This window comes from Lissotriton vulgaris, chromosome 1_1, assembly GCF_964263255.1.
Source record: "Lissotriton vulgaris chromosome 1_1, aLisVul1.2, whole genome shotgun sequence".
Lineage (NCBI taxonomy): Eukaryota > Metazoa > Chordata > Amphibia > Caudata > Salamandridae > Lissotriton > Lissotriton vulgaris.
The window spans coordinates 399730901-399753844 of NC_141685.1; the positions used below are offsets into that span (position 1 = coordinate 399730901).

A 22944-nucleotide genomic window follows, 5' to 3' on the forward strand; every position below is an offset into this window, starting at 1 on the left:
TTCACCGCAGAGTTGAGGGATCCCAAACACTTGTAAGGTCTTGGAGAGAATATGGAGGGCCAGCGGCTATTGTCCTATGGCCAAACAGGCTCTTAGGGACAAACAGAAACTGTACTATTCAGCCATCTCCTCGGCAAATAGCACCCATTTTGCCGCGCGCATTGATAGGGCTAACAATAATGCGAAGGAAATCTTTGCCATTGTGCAGAGTTTTGTTTCGCGAGGCACACGTTCCACTCGCTTGGAAGCAGGCCCTCTTACTTCCATTACTTAGGAAGCCCACCCTTGACCCCTCGCTTCCCGGTAATTACAGACCCATCTCTCTTTTGCCTAGTTTGGCCAAGGTTTGCGAAAAGGTGGTCACTTTGCATTTAACCAACTATGTGACGAAGTCGGGCGCGTTACATCCTGTGCAATCAGGGTTCCGGGTCGCCCATAGTACCGAGTCGGCACTGTTGGAGGTGGCTGAGGCTATCAGTGACTGTTTGGATGCCGGCGGGAGATCAGCTCTGGTGATACTGGATCTCTCGGCGGCATTCGATACGGTTCCCCACTCTCTCCTCCTTGATCGACTTACTGACATTGGCATTGCGGGTATGGCGTGGAGCTGGCTGCAATCCTTTTTGGAGGATAGGTCACAGCAAGTTCGGCTCCCCCCGTTTGCCTCGTCCCTCTCCCTTCTCTCGACTGGTGTCCGGCAGGGCTCTTCCCTTAGCCCCCTTTTGTTTAACATCTTTGTGACTCCCCTGGTTTACCTGGCGGAGTCACTGGGGGCTAGGGTGATGGCCTATGCGGATGACACACAGTTATTGTTTACCTGGAGAAGGGGCGAGGACTCGGTCAACAGGCTCAGCGCTGTCTTTCCGCGGTGTTTCGCTGGTTGGCCAATGCACAACTCAAGTGCAACGAGGAGAAGTCGGAGGTGCTCCTGTTTGGAGCGTTTCCTGCTGGTTTTAGAACCAGACTGTGGCCTCCGGACTTTCCACCCCCCCAATCGGACAAGGGCCTTGCAAAAAACTTGGGGGTCTGGTTTGAGGAAAATTTGAAATTTGTGACTTATGTCAAAAAACTTACAGGGACCTGTTTTGGCATACTTAAAACCCTGCGTAAATTCCTCCCCTTCTGCCTGTGGAGGCCAAAGAAACAGCAGTCCGGGCATTGATCCTTTCTCGGCTGGATTACTCCAACGCGCTCTTAGTGGGATGTCCAGGCTATCTGATAAAAAAAAATTCAGGTAGTCCAAAATACGGCTGCTCGACTCCTTCTGGGTCTTTCTTCTAGGCAGAGCGAGCAGGTCCATCTCCGCCATCTTCATTGGCTCCCAGTTGAGGCCCGTTTGAAATTTAAAATGCTGGCCATTGTCCATCGGGCCTTGTATGGATTGGGCCCACTCTACCTGCAGAAGCGCTTCTCTTTCTATATCCCTTCCAGGACTTTGAGGTCCTCGGATCAACTCCTTATCCAGAACCTGCGCTTTTCACGCCAGAGGCTAGGTGGCTGCTCTTTTACCCGTAAGGCTGGCCTAGCCTGGAATGAGCTTCGTCTTGCTCTAAGGAGGATTTAGGACCCGGCTGTTTTAAAAAAGAACCTAAAAACACTACTGTTCTGAGCCCATTGTCTTAGAGGCTCTTCCTGTTCAGCTGGTGGGTGGGGGTTCAGGGTAGCAGCGCCGGGATACTCTGAGTAGCTGTGCGCTTTAGAAATGCAGTATAACATAACATAACATAACATAACATAACAGTAAATAAAATACCTATCTTAGCACCATCTTATAGTGGCAGACAAAATTAGGTAGGAGTAGAAAAAGGGGACAGAAAATAGTGAACTGCCAGCTAAATAAACGGGTTTCTCAGAAAAGCTTGTACCACATTGTCAGCTGTTCTAGTGTCAGTCTAAATAGTAGTGACTAAATAGTATATGTAGTTGTGCATCATAATATCTCATTAAAAAAGATATTCTTCAAGAGAGCTGCAGCAGCCTTTCCCTTTGAGAATGGGCACTAACTTTCTTTTGAGGCAGTTATCTGGCTAACAATACAGGGCCTTCTTCATATCAAAGTTGTGAAATGAGCTTTCTGCTGTAGCTTACAGATATGGACTTAAATGGTAACCAAGTATCCCTTAACAGGACAAAGATGTCATGAAATCCTTCATCACTGGAAAAGTGAAGAAAATCTTTTAAAGATTCTTCCTTTACACAGCTATAGCCACTCTGTGAACCTTTAGAGATGAAATCTGCTATTTATTTTTACCAGATGTAGGCGGTCAGATAATAACCTTCAGTCATAATACGTTTTGGGATAGGTGGATTTTCCAAACCTTAAAAGCAAAACGTTTTCCACTAGAATGCGTATGATGGTCTGTTGGGCAGGTGGTGGAAAATTTCTCCAGAACACCTAATGATGACCCATTCATGACCTTGCACTTCTACAAGGTGGACTACTCTTATGGAGAGGCCATGAGCAATTAACCAACGCAATGCTTTAGCCTCCACTGAAACAGTCCCCAATTTCATTTATCCGTGTTTGTTTTGGTAATACATTGCTGTTGTGCTGTCCACTTGAGGCACTACTGGCTTGTTTGTCAATGAAGGTAGAATACACTTGAGTGCAAGTTCAAGTACTCTCAACCTAATTATGTTTATTTACTTTAATGATTACTTTGGATGCAGTTAGTTGAAGTCCTCTTCCGAATACACCTGTAGCCGAGCACTGTGTAGGATATCTTGACATCTGTTGACACATCAGAACCTGCTCATCTGGTTGGCAGTATGTCACCCTTGACTGCTGCCTTGAAACTGGAAGCTGGGTGATGGTACCTTGATGAAGGAAGCTCCCTCTACCAAGCATTGAATAGAGACCGAACTAGTCAACTATACTACACTGAATGTATAATGCAAGAAAATTCGGCAATTCATATGTATATTAGCACCTTGTTCATAAACAAATTAAGGGGTGTAAAGCTATACATACTTAAATATTGCCTTCTCATTAATTATGTCGGGAGGGAGCGCAATTAAGTAACACATATTTACCGCTAGACAATGTATAGCCTTCAATCAGGCAGCTGCAACTAATTTGTAGGCTTCAGTAAAACAAAGGTTTTTAAAAAAAAACTCCTCTTGTCGTACCTCAAATATTTGAAGATATTGCGTTTGATCCCCCAAGAGGTGCAGAAGTTGCATAGACCTTCCTCTTGGTATTGGACACATACAGGGGCCTCCATGGGGCATATCGTGGCCTAGCGTTCAATTGTTACATGTTCCAGGTGCCGAGGAGTGGGGGTGGGGTCTATTGTTTTGTGTTTTTCTAATGATTTCCTATGCTTTCTTTTCCCGTTTTAACGTTAAAGTGGTCTATGCATCGCTGACGGCCTCCGGGTTGTAGGCATACAGCTGTATATTCCTGGCTTTCTGCTGTTAATGTTGCTGGCCAGTGGTTGTAGGCAGAAAAGTTGTGTTATGTACATTGCGGACTCCAATAAACAGAATTATTTCACAAATACTCTTCTCTTAAATGACTCCCACTTGGAAAAGTGGAAAACATTCCTGCTTCTAAATGCAATTTGGTACCCTTTAAGCATTCAGTAGCACCCACCTGCGTTTGCCTTGCACTAGATGGACGGGCAACAGTTAAAATTGGTCATACTTTCAATACAACTACAGTGCAATTTCAATTATTTGTCCTAAAAAATAAAAATATTCATATGGGAGTATTTGCTACGATAGAATGCTGATGTCACACTGTTGAAGTGCCCTAAAATCACTTTCTTTGTTTTTTTCCAGGGACACAAGCCACAGAGGCTGGAGACACTGGCATACTTTTGGCGAAATAAGCAGAATACACATTAGTTTTAATTAACAAGTCCTATTCCATTAAGGTTCCTCCTCTGTTTCCTATTCCTGACAACTGCCTGGCACTGCACGTTGCAGACACCACTGATACTCAAATTGGCCATTCATCACTGTCACCTGTTCAGATCAAATGTCCAGAAGTGATCCGGATATCACAGCTCACAGTCATTAAACCTGAGAGCAGACGCTCAATAATTTCTAAACTAAATTGAAGTGTATGCCTAACACGGGATTGAAGCAAGTATTGTAAATTATCTATAGCCTAATGCTCCTTATCTTTCCCACAGTTACAGGCTTACACAGGAATTGTAATTACACAAATGTGGTGTGGTCTGTATCCCAATAGGATGTAGTAAGATTGTATCAACTGGTAATATAGGTCGCAGTCACATTAATTGCTCTATAGGTATTTGTAAATACTATGGTGCACTCCCACGTTGATGATAAAACACAGCGTTGCACACAGATACAGTAGTTTGTTAGATGAGCTCAAGAACTGCTTGTATTCCATCTTAGCAAAATCTGTTTCTGAATACTACTGATCGTTGCTCACTTTATATTAAATTCTGTCTGTGATTATGATATATGCACTATACAGATTTTCCAAGTTACAGGCTGATACAACATCATGTGCATGAATGCTGCTTTAGAGGTTTTATGCTTTTTTGCCTCTAATGTGCCTCCATTTTCACAGAGGATGACCATTCCAAAATGCAGCACTGTCGACAAGCTTACTGCATATCCTTTGCCTTTCTGTTACGTTCTGTGTGAACACAACCTGTAAGACTATATAAAAACAAACATGTAGAAAATAAGTGCTGTACATTTTAACATATGCCTCACACAATTGTCTTTCATAATCAATTTTTTTTCTGTTTGCACTTTAAACAACATCGATAAAACGACGTTGCTGGAACTTTGCAAATCTTGTAAAAGAAACCACAACTGTACGGTCGTATGTTCCCAAGACTCCTCCTCATTTGGCGGACCAGAGGCGAGTTCTCCTAGACTGTGCCATAATAGGTTAAAATGGTAGTGTCCTTAGACCCTTTGATAACAATGTTAGTGTCCACAGGGGAAATCTTTCATCTGATCAGTCACCTGGTTTGCCACCTAGCTATTAACACTTGTGTCAGCCCAATTTCCCCAGATTTTCTTTTGTAGTTCCAGGGGCACAGGAGACCTTCACACACTGCATTTCGTAGCTGTCAGTGGTTCCAAGCTCCTCACTTTTTCAGCACTGTTGCTTTTGGCCACAATGAACGCGTCTTCGACAAGCAGATTTTGATCATATCTGCTGCCCTTCCAGGCCCCCTGTACTGTACTGGTGCCTTAATATTTATTGGCTGCCCCACTATGGTTTCCAATGTTTACCGGCCTTTTGCGAAGAGTGTGCACTCGCATGGCAGTCAAATGATGTGTAGAAATGTACCCCTCAGACTACATCTCTGCATGCAACCCCCCGCCCCCCCCAAATGTATAGAGTTGTACCCTTGAGCAGTATATTGTATGCAGGGTTTAGAGCTACTGCTACCTAAAGCTGGCCTCTATAGATACCTTTCTAGCGATTCTGAGGGCTTCCTCCCCTAAACCACACAATGTCACGCCATTTATTTAGGACAGCCCCAAGCTCCCTCTGCAAGTTGACTCTTAGTATGATGCATGCAAGGGATTCTGCCTTTCTCGTAATATGATCTTCCATTAACCTTCTTTCAAGAGGTGAACTTTCAATGGTTTCTTCACCCCACTCCTGTATTCGCAGTCAGTGCCTGTTTAAGTTGGGGATACTTGAAGGTCAGGGATTCAATCATTTCATATTCAGACTGTAGGTGCATGATGGGCACCATCCCCCTGGTATCCCATATCCCACTCAGTGTAGAAATTCATATATTGTCAAAGTGTTTAAAGCTGTCAAGGGCGGTCACTGTCTACAGTCTGACTCCTACCCACAGTGATGTCCAGGGAGTCAAGCTGTTTATCTGTCCCATTTTTTTGTTGAGCCTGATCCATGTTTTTTACTAGTGTGGTAGTCTAAGGCTGAGCAATATGTGGTATTGTCCCTCCCTACTGCACGTGCCTAAAATGCTTGCAGCCCAGTCTTTGCCTATGCATTCTAAAGACTGATTCCTCTTAGGGAGTGTGTAGCCATTTGTTCAATGAGCAAAGCTGAGCTGCGTCAATATTTTTTTATTTTATTGTTTGGGATTGTTATATCCTCCAACACAGACTGCTGTAATGTCGTCAGTGCAACCCAAGAAGCACCACCCACCCACAACAGCACCCTGATTGTGCTCCAGTTTCTTGAAGAATTAATCTGAGTTATCATACGGTACACACATCAGTCCTTAATCACATAATTTGCATATCAGGAAAAAAGAACATTTTAAGAATTGGGTCAGTTTAAAAGAGATTTTGCATATAATAAGCCCTATGTGCAGAACTTGGTTGTCCTCCTGAGTCTTGCAATTGTACAAGTGTTGTGTTCATGGGCTTGCCTGTGACTGGCAAATCTCTAATTCACAGAGGAACATCTTAGGATCTGCACCTCACACATCGCAGAATAAGACGCAATGGGCGTAGGGGACAGAAATGTCCCCTATCTGTGTTTTAGACCTCACAATCCACTGTTTATGAAGTGCAGAATTATAATATAACCCTTAAACAAAAGGGAAATGGCCTCTTCATTCCTAGCAACCATGGAAGTCGAGTCACTAGAGGGCACTACAGCAGGAATCAGCAGCACTGATATGTGGCTTAGGGAGAAGGCTCACGTGCACAAGAACAGTGCACAAGCATGCACAGCTGCTTCACAATGCACTTCTGGCAGAAAAAGGGAGGGGTTGAAGCAGGAGCAAAACATTTCTTCACAAGAAAAACACTGTCTAACATAAGAAGCACTCTCCCTACATTCCCATTAAGTTTTAAGATGTTCCTCCCTCTTCGTTACACCTTGACTGGCAGGAGTCAATGTGTAATTGGTTTTAAAGATTGCCTGTGCTTTACCTTCTTTAAAGATGGACCCACCCAAGAACATCCTCAAATCATTTGGAAATACCAAATTATTGGTTGAATTTCAACGTTTGCAAAAGTACTTTGCTCATGGATCATTCTTACCAGTCATGATCCTTTAAATCACAATGGCAATTTCTGTGTGCAAAGTTAAAATATTGCACAAGTAACTTATACTTGGGTGTGCAAAATGTTTGTGCATCTGTCGTAAGTGATGCTCTCGCTCTCTCCAATTGTAGGGTATTCTTTGATGAGATGGATCCAATGCATTACAGTTGCATCAAAATGTATATTATGCCCGCCACAAACATGTTTAGTACTTTATCCGTGGCACAAATCTTGCGCAAATTGTTATCTGTAATAATATATTTTCGGAGTATTTTAAGGAATTCAGTAACGTGGTTCAGTCAAAAGAAATAAATGAACTTAATATGAATGGTGGTAGGCTAAGAATGTGGCAACAATAAGTGAGGTGTTCTATATCAGTAAACATGTTTTATTGTTGATTATATAAAAACATTACTGACACAATAATTAACTCACTCACAGATATCATGAAGAATCTGCTAATCCCCATCTCAGCTAAATTGGACGCCATAGAGACTAGACTGAAGGCCTTGGAAAACAGTCACTTAAGGAAAAGTCCTGGGTCAGCCATAAATGCGATAAATGCCCCTCCAGCCCCCCGGGCTCCATCGGGGAATAGACCGCTGTCCTCTGCACCGTCTCAGGGCGCCAATACGGTGCTGCTAAGTACAGACGGTGCGCCTGTTCCCCAGACGCACCCTTTGCCACCTTCAGCACCTAGGCCCCCTGTCCCGGCCCCAAGGAGATCTAAGCAACTTCCTGCGCCACAAACAGGGGGAGTGGTGAACTCTACCAATGGTCCCACCGTTGGTACCACTCCCCCTTTTGACAGGCGCAGGGTGGTTAATCTGCCCCCAGAAGCAGTCCCATACACGGTAATCATGGTGGGAGTACCTGAGTTAACTGGTGATATGAGGGAGCCACAAGACTCGTTACGCAATAAGGTGATAAGCTGGCTTAGTATTAATAGGCCGCTGCCTCCTAACCTGAAAGGCGAGGTCCTGATGGTTAGGAGGATCCCTTGGATTGGTCTTACTCCAAAGAATAGGGCAGGGGATTGTATTATCATAAGTTTTAAAAGCCCCCACGTTGCTAACTACATCTGCAACTGGCTTGTAAGGCCTGACAAGTCCAATATTGAACTAGTCCCCCTCTCACACTTCTACCCGAATGTTAGCAATATAGAGGCAGGGGGGGAGAAGGGGTGGACTAGAGTAGGCTTTGCTGTAGATGGCTCACGTTACAGATCAAGGCATTACTTACCACCTGCCCAGGCAAAATTCATACATCATAATAGATTTTCCTGCCTAGATCAGGTCGACTGACCACAAACCAGGGTGACTTCTTTCAGCCCTGGGAAGATGGCGGATGAGGTGCAAAGTCGGGTGGGAGAGAGTATAGCCGCTGTAACTGAACATGGCCCGCAGGATAATGCTAAAGATGAGGTGCAAAGTCGGGTGGGAGTGACTGCACCCCCTGTAATTGAACATGGCCCGCAGGATAACGCTAAAGATCGATCACTTAGTACGGGTGACAGTCTGGGTCAACAGGGGCCTCCACCCAATACCGGGACTGACCATATCCTGCAAACCGGGGTGGCGGAGTTGGCTGGTCCATCCGCCATCACGGATTGCATTACTGCTTTGCCAGGAATTCAACCACCCACAGTCTTTGCGCAACCTCCTACTGTAGGTCAAGGCCCTCTACCAACAGATCAGGGCTTGAGAATTGTCTCATGGAATGTGGCAGGCATTGCAAATAAGGAAGGCACACCGGAGTGGGACCATTTAGTGGGTAGTAGTGACATCCTCCTTTTTCAGGAAACATGGGCGAGGGACACCCAAACCAGGAGAGGGTTTGAAGTATTTGAAATCCCTGCCAAATGGAGTGGGAGGGGGAGGCCGTCAGGTGGCTTGGCAATCTGGATTGCGAGTCACACTGGGTGCCAGGCGGAACAGGTGCACACGTTCTCCCAGGACATCCAGTGCGTTCGGCTCACATGGCCTGGTAAACCATCATGGGCTATTGTGAATGTCTACTCGCGACCAGTTGCCGCGCCAAACGAATCACCAACCCTAAACGACTTGCCCTCCTTCCTGGGGCAACTCCCGGGAGATCTCAAGGTGGTGCTTGGAGGAGACTTCAACTGCCACTTTGAACCTCTCGAGGGCATGCTGGAGGGTGCCCTTACGGCCGAGGATGACTACTGGGGGGTCCCACCCTCGTCTTCCCCTCATCCCAAAGCCTGGTCCCCCCTAGCAATACAACTTATGTCCCTTACCCTGAACTACGCACTGAGGGCTTGTAATGGTCGTACCCCTTCCGATACTCCCTCAGTGTGTACTTTCAATAGGAGGGGCCATGAGTCGAGGCTAGATTACATCATGTTAGATATTACACTCTGGCCCAAAGTCCTCGACTTTAGGGTAATGAACAGGTCAGATAGTGACCACAATGCCCTTTGTTTAAACATCCAGTGGCCCCTGCATTTAGCGGGCATATTGGCAGAAAACCCAGGGGGAGACACGGGGGAATTGGTCCTTACAACTAACAGGCGCCGGGTTAAGTGGGGAAAGCTTGTGAGTTCAGAAGAGGCCATCAGCAAGCTATACGAGTTGGCACTCCCAAGGTTTATGGAGGTGGACGCACTTCTAAATGCACCAAGAATCCCAGAATATAATGAGAAACTGGGTGGCATCCACCAGGATCTTGTGAGGGATTTGGCTGAGGTATTTCACCCGGTGGTGCCAAATCGAAAGAAAAAGACCCATGTTCCCACCTGGTATACCTCCTCTTGTAGGGCAGCAAAGACTGAGCTTATTGCTGCAATAAAAGAGGGGTCAAACAAGGCCAAGGTACGTGACCTTAGGAAACACTATAAAGCAGTGATGGCGACTGCTAGGACCGAGTGGGACTGGAATCACTGGCAAGATCTTCATGATGCCCTAAAAGTCAGGGACTCCCGCAAATTCTGGGCCCTTGTTAATAATGGGATAGGGGAACTTAAAAAAGCAGTGGAACCCAACATTGCCCCCGAGGTTTGGGAGGCCCATTTTGGGGCGCTTTATCAAGACACTAACTCCTGCCCTGATATAGCCCTGCTAGCACCCTGTGGCGCACAGGACTGTGACATGGAACTATCCCTGGGGGAAGTGGAGGCAGCCCTGAAGCATTTATCATCGGGGAAGGCGCCAGGTCTGGATAGGCTACCTGGGGATCTGTTTAGGCATCACTCGGACATCTGGGGTCCATACCTTCTCATTCTTTTCAATGCCATTCTAGGAGGTATGCTATGTAGAGAAAAAGTGTAGCAAAATTCTAGGAGGTATGTCAATCCCCGGGTCGTGGCTGGGGGCAGAGATTGTTCCGATCCACAAGAAGGGATCTACTCTGCTCCCCGCCAACTACAGGCCCATTAGCCTAATAGATGTACCCCAAAAGCTTTTTGCGCGCCTTATCCTTAATCACCTCCTGGACTGGGTGGAGGACAATGACATCATGAGCCCCCTTCAGGCTGGCTTCAGAAAGAACACGTCGACCATGGACCAGATCTTCCGCCTTCTTCTTCTATATTGGAAGACTGTAACTCTAGAGGGAGGAAGACTGTACATGGTCTTCGTGGATCTGAGGTCAGCCTTTGACCTAGTTCCTAGAGGGAAACTATGGGAGGTTCTGCAGAAGATAGGAGTACCCCCCCCACCTCCTTAGTATTATCATCAGGTTGCATGAGAACAACTACGCACAAGTGAGGTGTGGGAGGGATGGCAAGCTCTCGGGCAAATTTCCGGTCCGTCGAGGAGTCAGACAGGGCTGTGTCTTGGCGCCGACCCCGTTTTGTCTTTTCATTAACAGTGTCATTCAACATCTTGACACTGTTAAGGACAATGATGCCCCGTTTTTGGCAGGCAGGAGGGTCCCGGCAATTATGTTTGCTGACGATACCCTCCTGCTTTCCAAATCCCCCATGGGAATCCAGAGGATTGTGAATGGTTTTGGCCTCTTCTGTCGTCAACATGGGTTGGAGGTGAACACAGAAAAAACTAAGTTCATGATCTTCAATCCCCCTACCAAAACCAGACCCAATCCAAAACTGGGGGAAGTTAGTCTTGAGAGGGTCTCGACCTTTATATATCTGGGGGTAACACTACAAGAAAACTTAGCTTGGGACTGCCAGATAGCGAGATCAAGGCTGAAACTATCCCAGCTGTCGGGCGCACTCCTGAAGGTGGCAAATAAGTCCACCTTTAAGCCTGTAAGTCCGGCCCTGGAAACATATAGATCCCAAGCGAAGGCAGCAGCCATGTATGGCAGCGAGTTGTGGGGTCACAAAGCAGGGAAGGCACTGGCAGCGGTGGAAAATAGTTTTTTGAGACGCCTACTTGCCCTCCCGCAAGGTACGCCACTCCTCCCCCTAAGACTAGACTTGGGTTTACACTCCATTGCTGAAGATCTCCTGTCGAAACCCGTGAAGTTTTGGCACCGGATATGGACTACCGAGGAACTGTACCATTACAGACAGGACCTTATCCATGTATTGAGGCTGAATGGTAGCAACAAAATTCCCTGGCTGGCTTTTATCAAGACGGAACTGCTCAGTTTGAACTTGCCAGACCTATGGGATGATCCAGCTCAGGGCTGCCAAAGGATTACGCGCAAAACTCTCGCCCAGCTCTACAAAAACAAAAATCTGGCTGACATGGATAATGCTCATAACAGCGGCACCTTGACGGGACGTTTTATGGAATCCAAAAATTCTTATCTTTTCGAACCTTTTATGGATTTTATCTTTCCTCTTTTGGCGAGGAAACTGTTCCTGCAATGGAGGTTTGGTACACTCCCCACCAAAGTATTCACCCACAAATGGTCCACAGGGGGTGACAAACTTTGCCCTTGTTGTAAAACTCAGGATGAAGATGATTTACACATAATGTTTGTTTGCCACGCCTACCAGAGTCCCAGGAAGCGTTGGATAGCACCGATGTGCCGAAACCTGGGTTTTAGGGAGTACCTACAGGCATACAGGGTCATGAAAACTAACACCCTGGGCCATATTGTCTTTGCTGTCTCAAAATTCCTAATGGCAGCATGGATAATAAGGAAGAAAATGTCCCCCTGAACTGGTACTACCATGTATTCCTTACCCCATGCAGACCTACTAGATCTTTTTATATGTAAATACTGTGTAATATGTATTGTATTTTACTGTGTAATATATGTATTGTATTTTATTGCATCTTTTATGGCCTATGTGGCCGAAATAAAGAATTTTTGGAATTGGAATTGGAAAAACATTACAACCAAAACGAATACTTAAGTACTAGGGCACAGATCCACCCGGCAGTTACAAGCATAAAACAAATAAGTGATCGATTACACTAATTCATGTCTTTTAAAAATGAAACAAATGTAGAATTCAGCACTTTTAGATATTCTTAGACCATAAAACACTCTGACTCGGTTTCTTTAATCAGATGCCTCTAATCTAGGTTGTTTAAATCAGATTTAACTGATTAGCATGTGCATCCCACTGATACTCATTTAAGAGCCACATCAAGGAATTTCACTAGAAAGCTAAACCAGTGCATGTTCTTTCTATTTAAAGAAAATAGTACCTCTTCCCAGAAATATATTTGCCATTTTCACATGTGAATTGACATATCAAAATAAAGGCATAAACACAGAATCACAAGAACAGCTTTCTGTTTGCTGCCCACTGCATTGCTCGCTGAACCCCTAAGACAAACTAAAGGGATCCGCAACAAGAATTTATCCAAATAAAGTTGCCATCGTAAAATCTTGCATGTCTAATTTAAGTTTTTTAGACAAAGTTAATTTGATTCAGGAAGGATAAAATTATGATGGCACTACATGGAGCCAGAATGACGGCATACCTCTATAACAAATCTGCACTAAAGCACTTGATTATAGCTAACCAACCCAGAATTTTTTTCAGAGGACTTGATATTCAGGAAGTAATGGTCATACATTTCATCGAAGTGTACCAGGCATTGGCTATTGTTAATTAGTAACACAGCAGTTAACATCTTCTATGCAATGCTAATTGTAATTCCTAGAAGAGAGTCTAAAAACCATGGTCCAAACTACAATATGTGACAAGTCATTGGGAATGCAATTGGTATTTATTTTTGTTTGTAGTGCTTTAAACCAAGAGTCCAAGCGCCAGATGTACGAACAATTTTAGTATGCGCAAACGGGTTAGCAACCCGTCTTGGCATTCTAAAATTATCATGGCCATGTACCAACACAATTTTGTGAGTTGCAAATGTATTGCTACTCATAAAAAAGTGTTTAGAAACTCTCTATTTGGAAGTGGCGTTTTCTTCCAAATAGCGATTCTCAAACCCATATACTAATGTTTTGCAACTCCAATTGCGGTAGCGAAACACTCACAATTACCACCTACTTCAAGTAGGTGGTAATGCATTCGCAAATGGGAAGAGGGCCCCAGGGAACCCCTTCCCCTTCGCAAATGCATGAACAATTATTTTTTAAGAGCAGGCAGTGGTCCCAGGGACCACTGCCTGCCCTTAAAAAATGAACCGAAAGCGTTTTTTTAAAGGCATCCAGTTTTCCTTTAAGGAAATCGGGCTGCATTTTTCTTTAAAAAACTGCTTTATTTAAAAGCAGTCCCAGACATGGTGGTCTGGTGGTCTGCTAAGCCCAGCAGGCCACCACCCCTGGGAGGGCCTGTCATTCCCAATGAACTCGCAAATTGTGAGAGGTTCAATAACATTAATAAGCCTCGCAATTTGCGACCCCATTGGGAATAGCAAACCGTGTTAAATACACTAGTGTACATTTGATTTTGCGCCTCGCAATTTGTCGCAAATTACGAGGCGCAAAATCAAATAGTCGTACAGCCCCAAGTCATTTACGAGCGTTAGCCATGACTACAAATCATTCCAGGCGTATGCCTCACATTTTGTTTGTGGCTCTGATGCACGTTTAGGCTTATGTGGCATAAGAATAAAAAATAAAAGCAGCAGACCAGTTTAGTAAAGGTTTGAACTCTGATCTTTTACGTAGGGGCTTAGGAACAGGAGTCCAGTTGAAAGGAAAAGGATAGTAAACTGAAGTTGGTCAAAAATGCATTATGGAATAAAGAATCTCAGTACAAGAAACAAGACACGGGGTTAAACAGTCCTGCCTTAAGCATCACTCCTTACCTGGGACTTGCCTGACTCTACAATGGCGCCCAGACTTCAATTTATGACTATGAGACCCCATCTAAGCGTTGAGCCAGTTTACTCTACCTTCTTGGGTCCCCACAAGGTTTTTTCACTCCCACTGCTAATCTGCCAAATCTGACCTGCTTCCCAGCCCCCTGCCCCGCCCCTTTTGCTTCTCCTGGGGACTTATTTCTTCTGTATTGGACTTTTGCAACTCTAACTATTGTAACCATGTGCCCTCTACCAAAGCACTCCTCCCCTTGTTGGGGAGGGATCCAGCATTTATACCCTGGAGTTTCCGAGACCCCTCTGAGAGAGACCACAGCGTCAAGGAAGCCACACACAGCGGAGGTGTGGGAATTGCGCCCCTTGACAAAGCACTACCCTTGTTGGGGAGGGATCCAGTATGTATAAACATAACATTGCGCGAAGCATGTAAAAGTTTAAATAAAGAAAAAAAACAATAACCGAAGCGTGTGCGGAACTTACAACGGCCTTGAAGCTGAACCTTTCAGCCTGCCTGAAGTAAAGATAACGGGCACGAGCAGAGGGAGGTCAACAAAAAGAAAGACGGCTCTGCAAGTATCTTAAATTAACATGAAAAGTAAGAGCACATGTAACAGGGGCAGTCCTTATGGAAGAATTCAACAGTAGAAATGGAGGGACTACTAAGCATATTAACCAATGAAAAGGAGGCATTCAGGAATAACAGTAAATGGATCCAGTTAAAGAAAAGGGATAAGGTACAGCATGTCTCGAAGAGACGGCACATGCACTGCCTAGGCGAGAACTAAAAAGTGATTTGAAATGCCTACTAGGTCTTCTTAGGGACTTATATGACCCATTCCTATTCTTTGTTCTAACCTCCGCTGAGTGGTGTAGGAAAAACCAAAGAATCCTTTACTCTGGAAAAAAAGGAAAAAAAGACAAAATGTACCATTACGCTTGCAGTAATTGCAGTATATGTAGTCAAACCAAACCCACTTGACTTGGGACTTAAAACAGCTGGGAACAACATGTACTTGCTAATTGTAACAGCGACAGTGTAGTCTACATGTTACAATATGGTAGGACCAACAATAGGCAAGGGTCATGCACCTTTTGTAGAAAGACTTTTGATGTTGACGCACATTGGGTAAGACTGAATCATGTAGACCTATAGGAAGTTAGGGATGTATCCTAATCATTACCAGACCCCCCACTCCTAGTGTGTTTTTCCGTGTAAGATATAGGGATAACTTAATAAAGTAACCTTTTTGCCCCATCTAAATACAAATGTATTTCTTCATGTCCATCCACATACAAAATTTGCTTCCACATAAGCAGTCTGGATGAGACTGCCTAACACCCACCAATGCAAGTAAAGGCCTGCCTCCATGATAGGGGTAGGTCTTTAAAAAAAAAAAATTGTTTGAAAGAACAACATTCTTAACCAGTAACCACAAAATAGGAACACAAATGACTTAAGTAGGAGGTTAATGTTCCATTACTAGAGGCTATCAGTCTATTTTATACTTATTTGTGATACATAAAGGAGAGATGTATGTGTAAAACCCACAGAACCTGTGAAAATTCAGGTACTTTATTATTATTATTATTTTTTCTTAATTTTATTACAGATGACAAGCTAAAAGCATTCCATTCCGATTAGATTTATCTATGGCAGATTGCACCCTAGTTTGTTCTGATGCAGTAACACTTGTGGTAGCACTTGGTTATATACTCGTCCGACAAACATGATACGTATTTATTAACACAGCATCAAAGATTATAGGGGAAAAGGCAAAATGGGTTAGTTCAGAGTAAGTATGTTTGCCCTAGTCAGGCTTAAAGCTCACTTAAAATGAGTTTCTAGCCTGAGAAGGGCAGAAATACAAATGTAACAGTAAAGGTCAATTGCACATTTTATGGAGTTGAGAGTAGTGGCGCAGAGTAGAGTCGAGTGGCATAGAGTGCAGTGATATTGCGTGGTGCAGGGTAGAGTCTGTTAGAGTGGTGCACAGTAGAGTATAGTGCCGTAGAGTGCAGTGGCAAAGAGTAGAGTGGAGTAGCGCAGAGTTCATTGGTCAAGAGTGCAGTGTTGCAGACTAAGTAGAGTGTCAACATCCAGTGGTGTAGAGTGGAGTGGCATAGAAGTGCAGGGGCGTAGAGTACAGTAAAGCAGAGTAGAGTGCAGTGGCGTAGAGAGCAGTGGTTAAGAGTAGAGTTGGGTAGGGTGCAGTGGATTGTTTTTATTTCAGAGTAGAGTGAAGTGGAACAGGGCGGAGTTGTTCAGGGTAGCGTGCTGTTGCATAGAGTGGCATAGAGTGTAGTGGCGTAGAGTGCAGTGGCATAGAGTGCAGAGTAGATTACAGTGACGTTCAGTGGCTTTGGCGTAGATTGAGGGGAATAGAGTTGCATGTTACAGAGTAAAGTGCATTAGTGTAGAGTGTATTGGCATAGAGTACAGTGGCGTAGAGTGGAGTTGTGCAGAGTAGATTAGTGTGGCCTAGATTGAAGTAGTGTAGAGGGTACTGGCGTAGAGGTCAGTGTTGCATAGAGAGAATTTGTACAGAGTAAGTTGGTGTAGCCTAGACTGGAGTGGTGTAGAGTGTAGTGGTGCAGAGTAGAGGGGCGAAGAGTGGTAGAGTAGAGAGGCATACAGTGCAGTGGTGTAGAGTGGAGTGGTGCAGAGCAGAGTGCAGTGACATGGAGTGGTGCAGAGTAGAGTGGAGTGGCATAAAGTGGAGTATGCATGGTGTGGTAGGACACTGCCATTGCAGACAACACATTTTAAATTAAAATGATCATTACATTTGCACAGATATACAGTTTCACTAATAAAACTATACAGTGAACAGACGAAAATGTGTGGAAATTGAATCTCGTAGTGTAATGATTTGTTTTGATTATATTAAAAGTATTTGTTTCCAACACTTCAGAAATAAAAAAAAATGTGCTTCAATAGCCGACGAAAACTGAGCTTGTTCCGAGACTCACTCAAGGATGAATCAGACCTCTTGAGATTCAGGAGGAGACAGAAGACCTTGTACTGGAAGTTGGCAACCTATAGCTGCAGTGTGAATCCATTTGTGACCTGCTTTCGTGCCAGAATGCCCCATTGGGTTGATAGATGCACTTTATAAAACAAATAAATGAAGACATAACATCAGTCCTAAAATATTTAAGAAAAGGTGTTTGACAGACGGCCTTGGCCAGTGAATAGACAATATATCAACAAAATATTTTAATGCCACATTCCAAATCTCAATGTTCCTTCTGTCCCTACTGTTACTCCCTTCCCTGCCCTGCCCAGTCTCCACATCACTCTCAATAACTGCAACATCTCTGGTCCTTCAACTCTGTCACCTCTATCCAAATAACTGAATAACATATCCACCACTCAAATTTCTTCATATTTCACAATACTCATTTTCAACACTGATCCTTTATGGGTCCCGGAGTAGTGTGCTACTCGCCAGAAAAGCTCTTCAACACCCATCAGGGGTAACAGGTGCTATGTGCATGCAAACCTTTCTTCCTCTTCTATCCCCCGCCATCCTTCTCACTCCAAATAACTGATTAATATCCACCACTCAAATTACTTTCATATTTCACCATACTAATTCACCACTAATCTTTTATGGGTTTCCGGAGTAGCGTGCTTCAACACCCTATGAGGGGTAACAAGCGCCATTTAAATACAAACCTTTTTTTTTTCCTCTTCTATCCTACTGCTATTCTTCCGAATCCAAATAACTGGCTAATCTATCCACCACTTAAAATGTACTTGCATGTTTCACTATACTAATTCAACACTAATCCTCTATTGGTCCCGGAGTAGCGTGCTACTCGGCAAAAAAGCGCTTTGACGCCTCGTCAGGGGTAGTAAGCGCTATATAAATGCAATTACAATACAATACAATCTCTTCTCTGTATTGATCCTACACCCTGCCTCAGGATCCCTCTTATGTTTTGCCTACTATGTGTCTCTTCAAGAGCTTTCACTTAGTCAGCTTGTTTTCAGGTAATCGTGGGTGCACACACATCCATTGCTCTTACATAAGTAGGTCTCTTATAATACACATGAAATCCAAGTCAAACACTTCAATTGTTATAGGAATTTAATAGGAAGTGCTTGCAGGAGCAGTGACTTAAAGGGGGAGTGTGGTGGGATATCTAGAGCAGGCAGCAGTCACAGAATTTCTTTCAGATGGGGGGTGAGAAAGATTTCCCAGAGAAACTCTAACCAGCTGCAGAATAACAGGGGTAATTGCTAACAAAAAGATCACAGAAGCCAGGAAAACTTGAAGGTTGAGTTACACAATAATGATCGAACTGAAATATTATGGAGGAAAAAATGATGCATATCTTTACCTCGACAATCACTGAGCCTTTGTTGTCATCTTTGATGGCGTTTGAATATGGGAAGGCGTAGGTGTGGCATGACTCTTCTCTGGTGTATCAAAAAAATATGCCTAGGAAATCAGATACAAATAAAGAGTATACTACAAGGAAACCCACATTAACCTAAAGGAAAAAATACATTAAACAACTGTTCGCATACAGAAAGCAAATGAGTATGCAAGGGAATTGATATGAAAGGCCGGATGCTGTGATAAATTCCAATTAAACGGGATGTAACAACAAAGGAAGTGAATAACCTGGACACACATAGTTTTTATGGAATTTGTATTACCACGTTTTAGAATGGGACATGCAAAACTTTACTTTTTTGAGGAATTCCTCATTTATGTTTTTCTCGTCTCTTTGACAATTTGCCAATCCGAGGACATACATTTCCATGTATCTTGTCTGCCATTTGACTTTCATCAAGTTATATGTAAAACAGGGAATTAACTATTCACATTTACAATTTGTTTTACACCTCGTCTCTTGTAGGTGGCCATGCACTTACTGCCTTATTCTAAAGGACTAAGGATGGGTCGGGACAACCCCTTGAATTAACTCATAATATGCTGAGCATTTCATTAGATCTAATGAGACCCCGAGCGTCATTATCATAAACCCTGGTCTTCTTTTGGCTTAAACATAATCCTTTTTGTCGCACTCCTGCTCCGTATGAACACACAAACAGACTTTAAAACGCAGAAAGACGAGTCAATGAAAGAACAAGCTGCAAAACTATTGGCACCGGTTAGTAACATTTTGCAGCGTAGCTTATCCATGTATTTACATGCCATGTTTTCAGTTGCAATTATGAGGAGATGAAGCAGTAGGAGAGATTAAAATGAAAATCACCGAAGGCCCGGAAATAAGTAGTGATGCCAAAATAAACAAACACTGGCAAAGCCAGTAGGTCTGGGGTTGGAGGTCAGTTTTTTAGCTTTGTCAATGCTGGTTTTGTTATCTTTTGCCCTGTTTTTTGCAAATGTTTGTCAGGGAAGCTGTTGGATCCTCATTAATGTAGGGAAAAAAACAATTGTGGCTACAAGCCAAAATATATTTCGGTTTCTTAAAGCACTTATTACCACATTCCTGGAAATGAAGGAACTACATTGTGAGTGGATGTGCTCCTTCTAAAAAGTCATAATGCCATCACTTACAACGAGCCAATGGGCTAAAGTGTGCTGCATGCTGTAGAGGCAGAAGAAAGATGTGAATGATACAAAAACATACCAATGGATGAAGAGTGCTGGCTTAAAGCACCTATATGTTTATTATACATCAAATGGTCTTGGCTTACGCTAAAAAGCGGGCAGCTCTCCAAGTCGGCACTTTGCAAACATCATGCAATACAATGCTACAAAGACTAGTGAAGTTGTATTCTTTCCTTTCATTGGAGGTGGTCAAGGATGTTTAGGTTATACTGTATTTGCCCCTTGGTAGTACTAGGACGTATATATTATGTGTCAACTAAAGTTTCCTAGGTTTGCCTCAGCCTTAGCACATGGACCAAATGAAACATAACAACAAGCATTTGCAATGCAATAGATCTCGCATTTACGAGAGATTGAGCTATTGACATTGTAATGACAATGCCTTTTATTTAAGTGTTGTTTCAATAAAAGTCAATGTCATTACAATGCCAATATTTAAACTCTCGCAAATGCGAGACCTATTGCATTGCAATTGCCAGGACACATGCTATTACTTTTTTTCTAAAAAGCGTTAGGAGAGAGTGTGTTCTGCCTGCAAAGCTATTTGAGAAAATAGTACTCGGAGGCTGTAATTAAAGCCTCCAGAGTAACAACACACGTAACATGGGAGGTTACAAAATGAGACAAGGCGGTACTAAGGAGGGACTACTAAGCCTTTCGACCAATAAACAGCCACAGTTTACAGTGGACAATGACATAAGTCAATGGAAAATATGGGCGGAGATTGGGCAGAGCTCGAAGTCCTGACCTGAATACAGCATGCCTCGCAGAGCAGCGCATGGGTTGCCCAGGCTCAACCTAACAAGCATTGTCATAGCCAATAGGTCTCGCCTTTGGGACCTTATAAGTGTTTAGTTATCCAGCACAATATCCTTGGTGCAACAACATCAAGTGTTGCATGGCTAAACACTTATAAGGTCCCAAAGGCGAGACCTGTTGGCTATGCCAGTGCTTGTTTTGAGTGAGTGGCTCGTGCAGGTAAGCACTGTGAGGTAGAGATGCTGTGAGTGCTTTTACAGGAGCCCCTGTGACATTGAGCATCTTGAAAATGTATTTTGGGTCTGGTGTAATACTTCTAGGCCCTATTCCTGTCTTCTCCTACCCAATGCATCCTTAAATGTCCCATGTACAGCCGGGGTTGACACTTCTATTACCCCTGCCCTCCAGTGACACTTCACCTGTCACAGGTGGTGGTGGTGGAGGACGTCGTGGTGGACGACATGGGAATGGTGGACGTGGTGGTGGCGGATGGTTGTGGATATGGTGGTGGATATGGTGGTGGACATGGTGGTGGTGGGCGTGGTGGACGTGGTGGTGGTGGATGTTGGAACCGGGACCTCCGGCCCACTTAGGGTAGCATGGCACTGGGTAGAAAGGCTAAATCTAGAAGGCAATTATGACGTGCTTGCACCACACACACTGCAACACCCCAGCGCAGACCCACCAAAAATGACACCACACCGTTTTTGTTAAATAGAAAATAGAGTAGCTTTATCTCTTTATATTATACAAGCATTACTAAAGCAATGCTTTCAGCGAGACCTAAAAACGCAGGTAATTGTTTAGGTAACTGTAACGGGGTAGGGGCGCCTACCTCTCATGAATGGTGGAACCCTCGCCCTGCTGACCCTCCACCGACTCCTTTTCAGTCAGGACGGTGGGATGCAGAGCGACGCGATCCGGAAGACTGCGACAGCAACAACGGCTCCTTTAACTGGGCGTTCGTCAGAGAGGAGGAAGACACACCCTCGATGGACGTCAGAGCCTCTCGATTGGCCAAAAGCAGGGAAGTGACGTTCGTTGGGTGTGCAAGCACCCCGGAGGAGGAGAGACAGGCGGAAGCAAGAGGAACGGAGAACGGAGACGAGACCGACGAAAGCGTGGAGAAAGCCAGCCCGGAGGAACATCGCGGAGGAGACGGAGAAGCGGAAGGTGGAGGGAAGCCAGCAGGCCAACGACCCTGCGGACCGCCGTGCCACGCTCCCTAGGGAAGAGTGTGGCTATCACAGGTACGGCGGCGTTGGGCAGCTTGGTTGGGGAGGCGAAGTGAACGAGTGTAACATAGTGTGACTAGCCCCAGTTCGTTCCTACCCTCTGTTGTTCTCCCGTCCCATCCACTTCCCTCTCCCTCCCTGTACCTACCTTTTTACCCCACCTCACGGGCACCACCATAGTACTGTAAATAGTCGGAGACACGAGACACTGGGTTTCCCTCACGTACCTCGGTCCCACTGGTGCAACCCCATAGAGGACAAGACACTAACGGCTCCCTTTCTGTTGGTTTCCTTTCATGCACCCGAGCCTGAGGCAGCTGAGAAAACACCGCTTCGAGGAAACACCGGGGAGAACAGGCATTCACCACCCGTTTAAAGAGAACAGAACACCAGCGCCACGGACCCCAGCGTGTTCGCCCGGGAGAGACTAACTCTTAGAAATATAAAGACGTTGATGTCCAAACCTGCAAGAGCGATAAAAATAAAGCCCTCTTTAACCCCATTACTTGGTGTCACGGTCGTCCCTACTCCCACGCCTACAGTAAACACTGTGTCAAACTGCACAGCATTTGTTGTCTTATTTTCTGATGTCAGCTATCTAAAACCGTGGTTGTGTACCGAGCAGCCTGCTCGAGGCCCTCCTTCCACTTCTGTCTTGATAAATGATCATATAGCTGATTTAGTTTCCTTTTAACTAATATTGGACGGGTTACCGCCACTATAGAAAGCAATTTAGAAAACACCTGCCCCATGAAGTCAGATGGCAAACAACCCAAAAAAATCGAAAGCTTCTGGTGGAATCTCTGACCTCCGAGGCTGACACGGTTTGATGGTAAATTTGATGTAATAGACCTGTTGTCAGCAATGAAGGCTGAAAGCTAGCAGAATTCATATAACTGTACAATGGAAGGGCCCTCCAGGAACACGCCTGGAGAGCGAGGGTAGTGATGTGAGTGGAAAAAAAACAGGACTACAAAAATCGTTTGGCCCTGCCATTCTGTCACCTTTGCTGAAAGGGGAATAAACAAAGGAAAAGAAACTTGGTCTAAAATCGCTAAGCGTTCCTTAATGTCAGCGCTTGAAGCGGGGACAAAAGAAAGGGCCGCTTCCTCCTGGCGAGTCCCCGCGCACTCTTGCCACTTAAAAGTATGGCCACAGGGCTGAGGGGCGACAAAGCGCTGTCTTAAGAAGTGGAAGTCTGCTTAAGCAGCT

At 44.5% G+C, this 22944-nt stretch overlaps 1 protein-coding gene across 2 annotated transcripts in view; it reads right to left on the bottom strand.

Annotated features, from left to right (window-relative positions):
• Nucleotides 1–22944, bottom strand: part of YIPF1 (Yip1 domain family member 1) — a 152824-nt gene that overhangs the window by 21281 nt on the left and 108599 nt on the right. The window contains exons 9-10 of one of the 2 annotated variants that reach the window (XM_086952481.1): nt 18495–18595; nt 15703–17255 (exon numbers count right to left, since the gene is read on the bottom strand). In XM_086952481.1, the coding sequence (XP_086808607.1) occupies nt 18503–18595 (93 nt within the window). In that variant the 3' untranslated portion in view covers nt 15703–17255; nt 18495–18502. Of the gene's footprint in view, nt 1–15702; nt 17256–18494; nt 18596–22944 lie in introns of those variants that run through there. The other variant, XM_086952480.1, reaches the window with a different exon arrangement.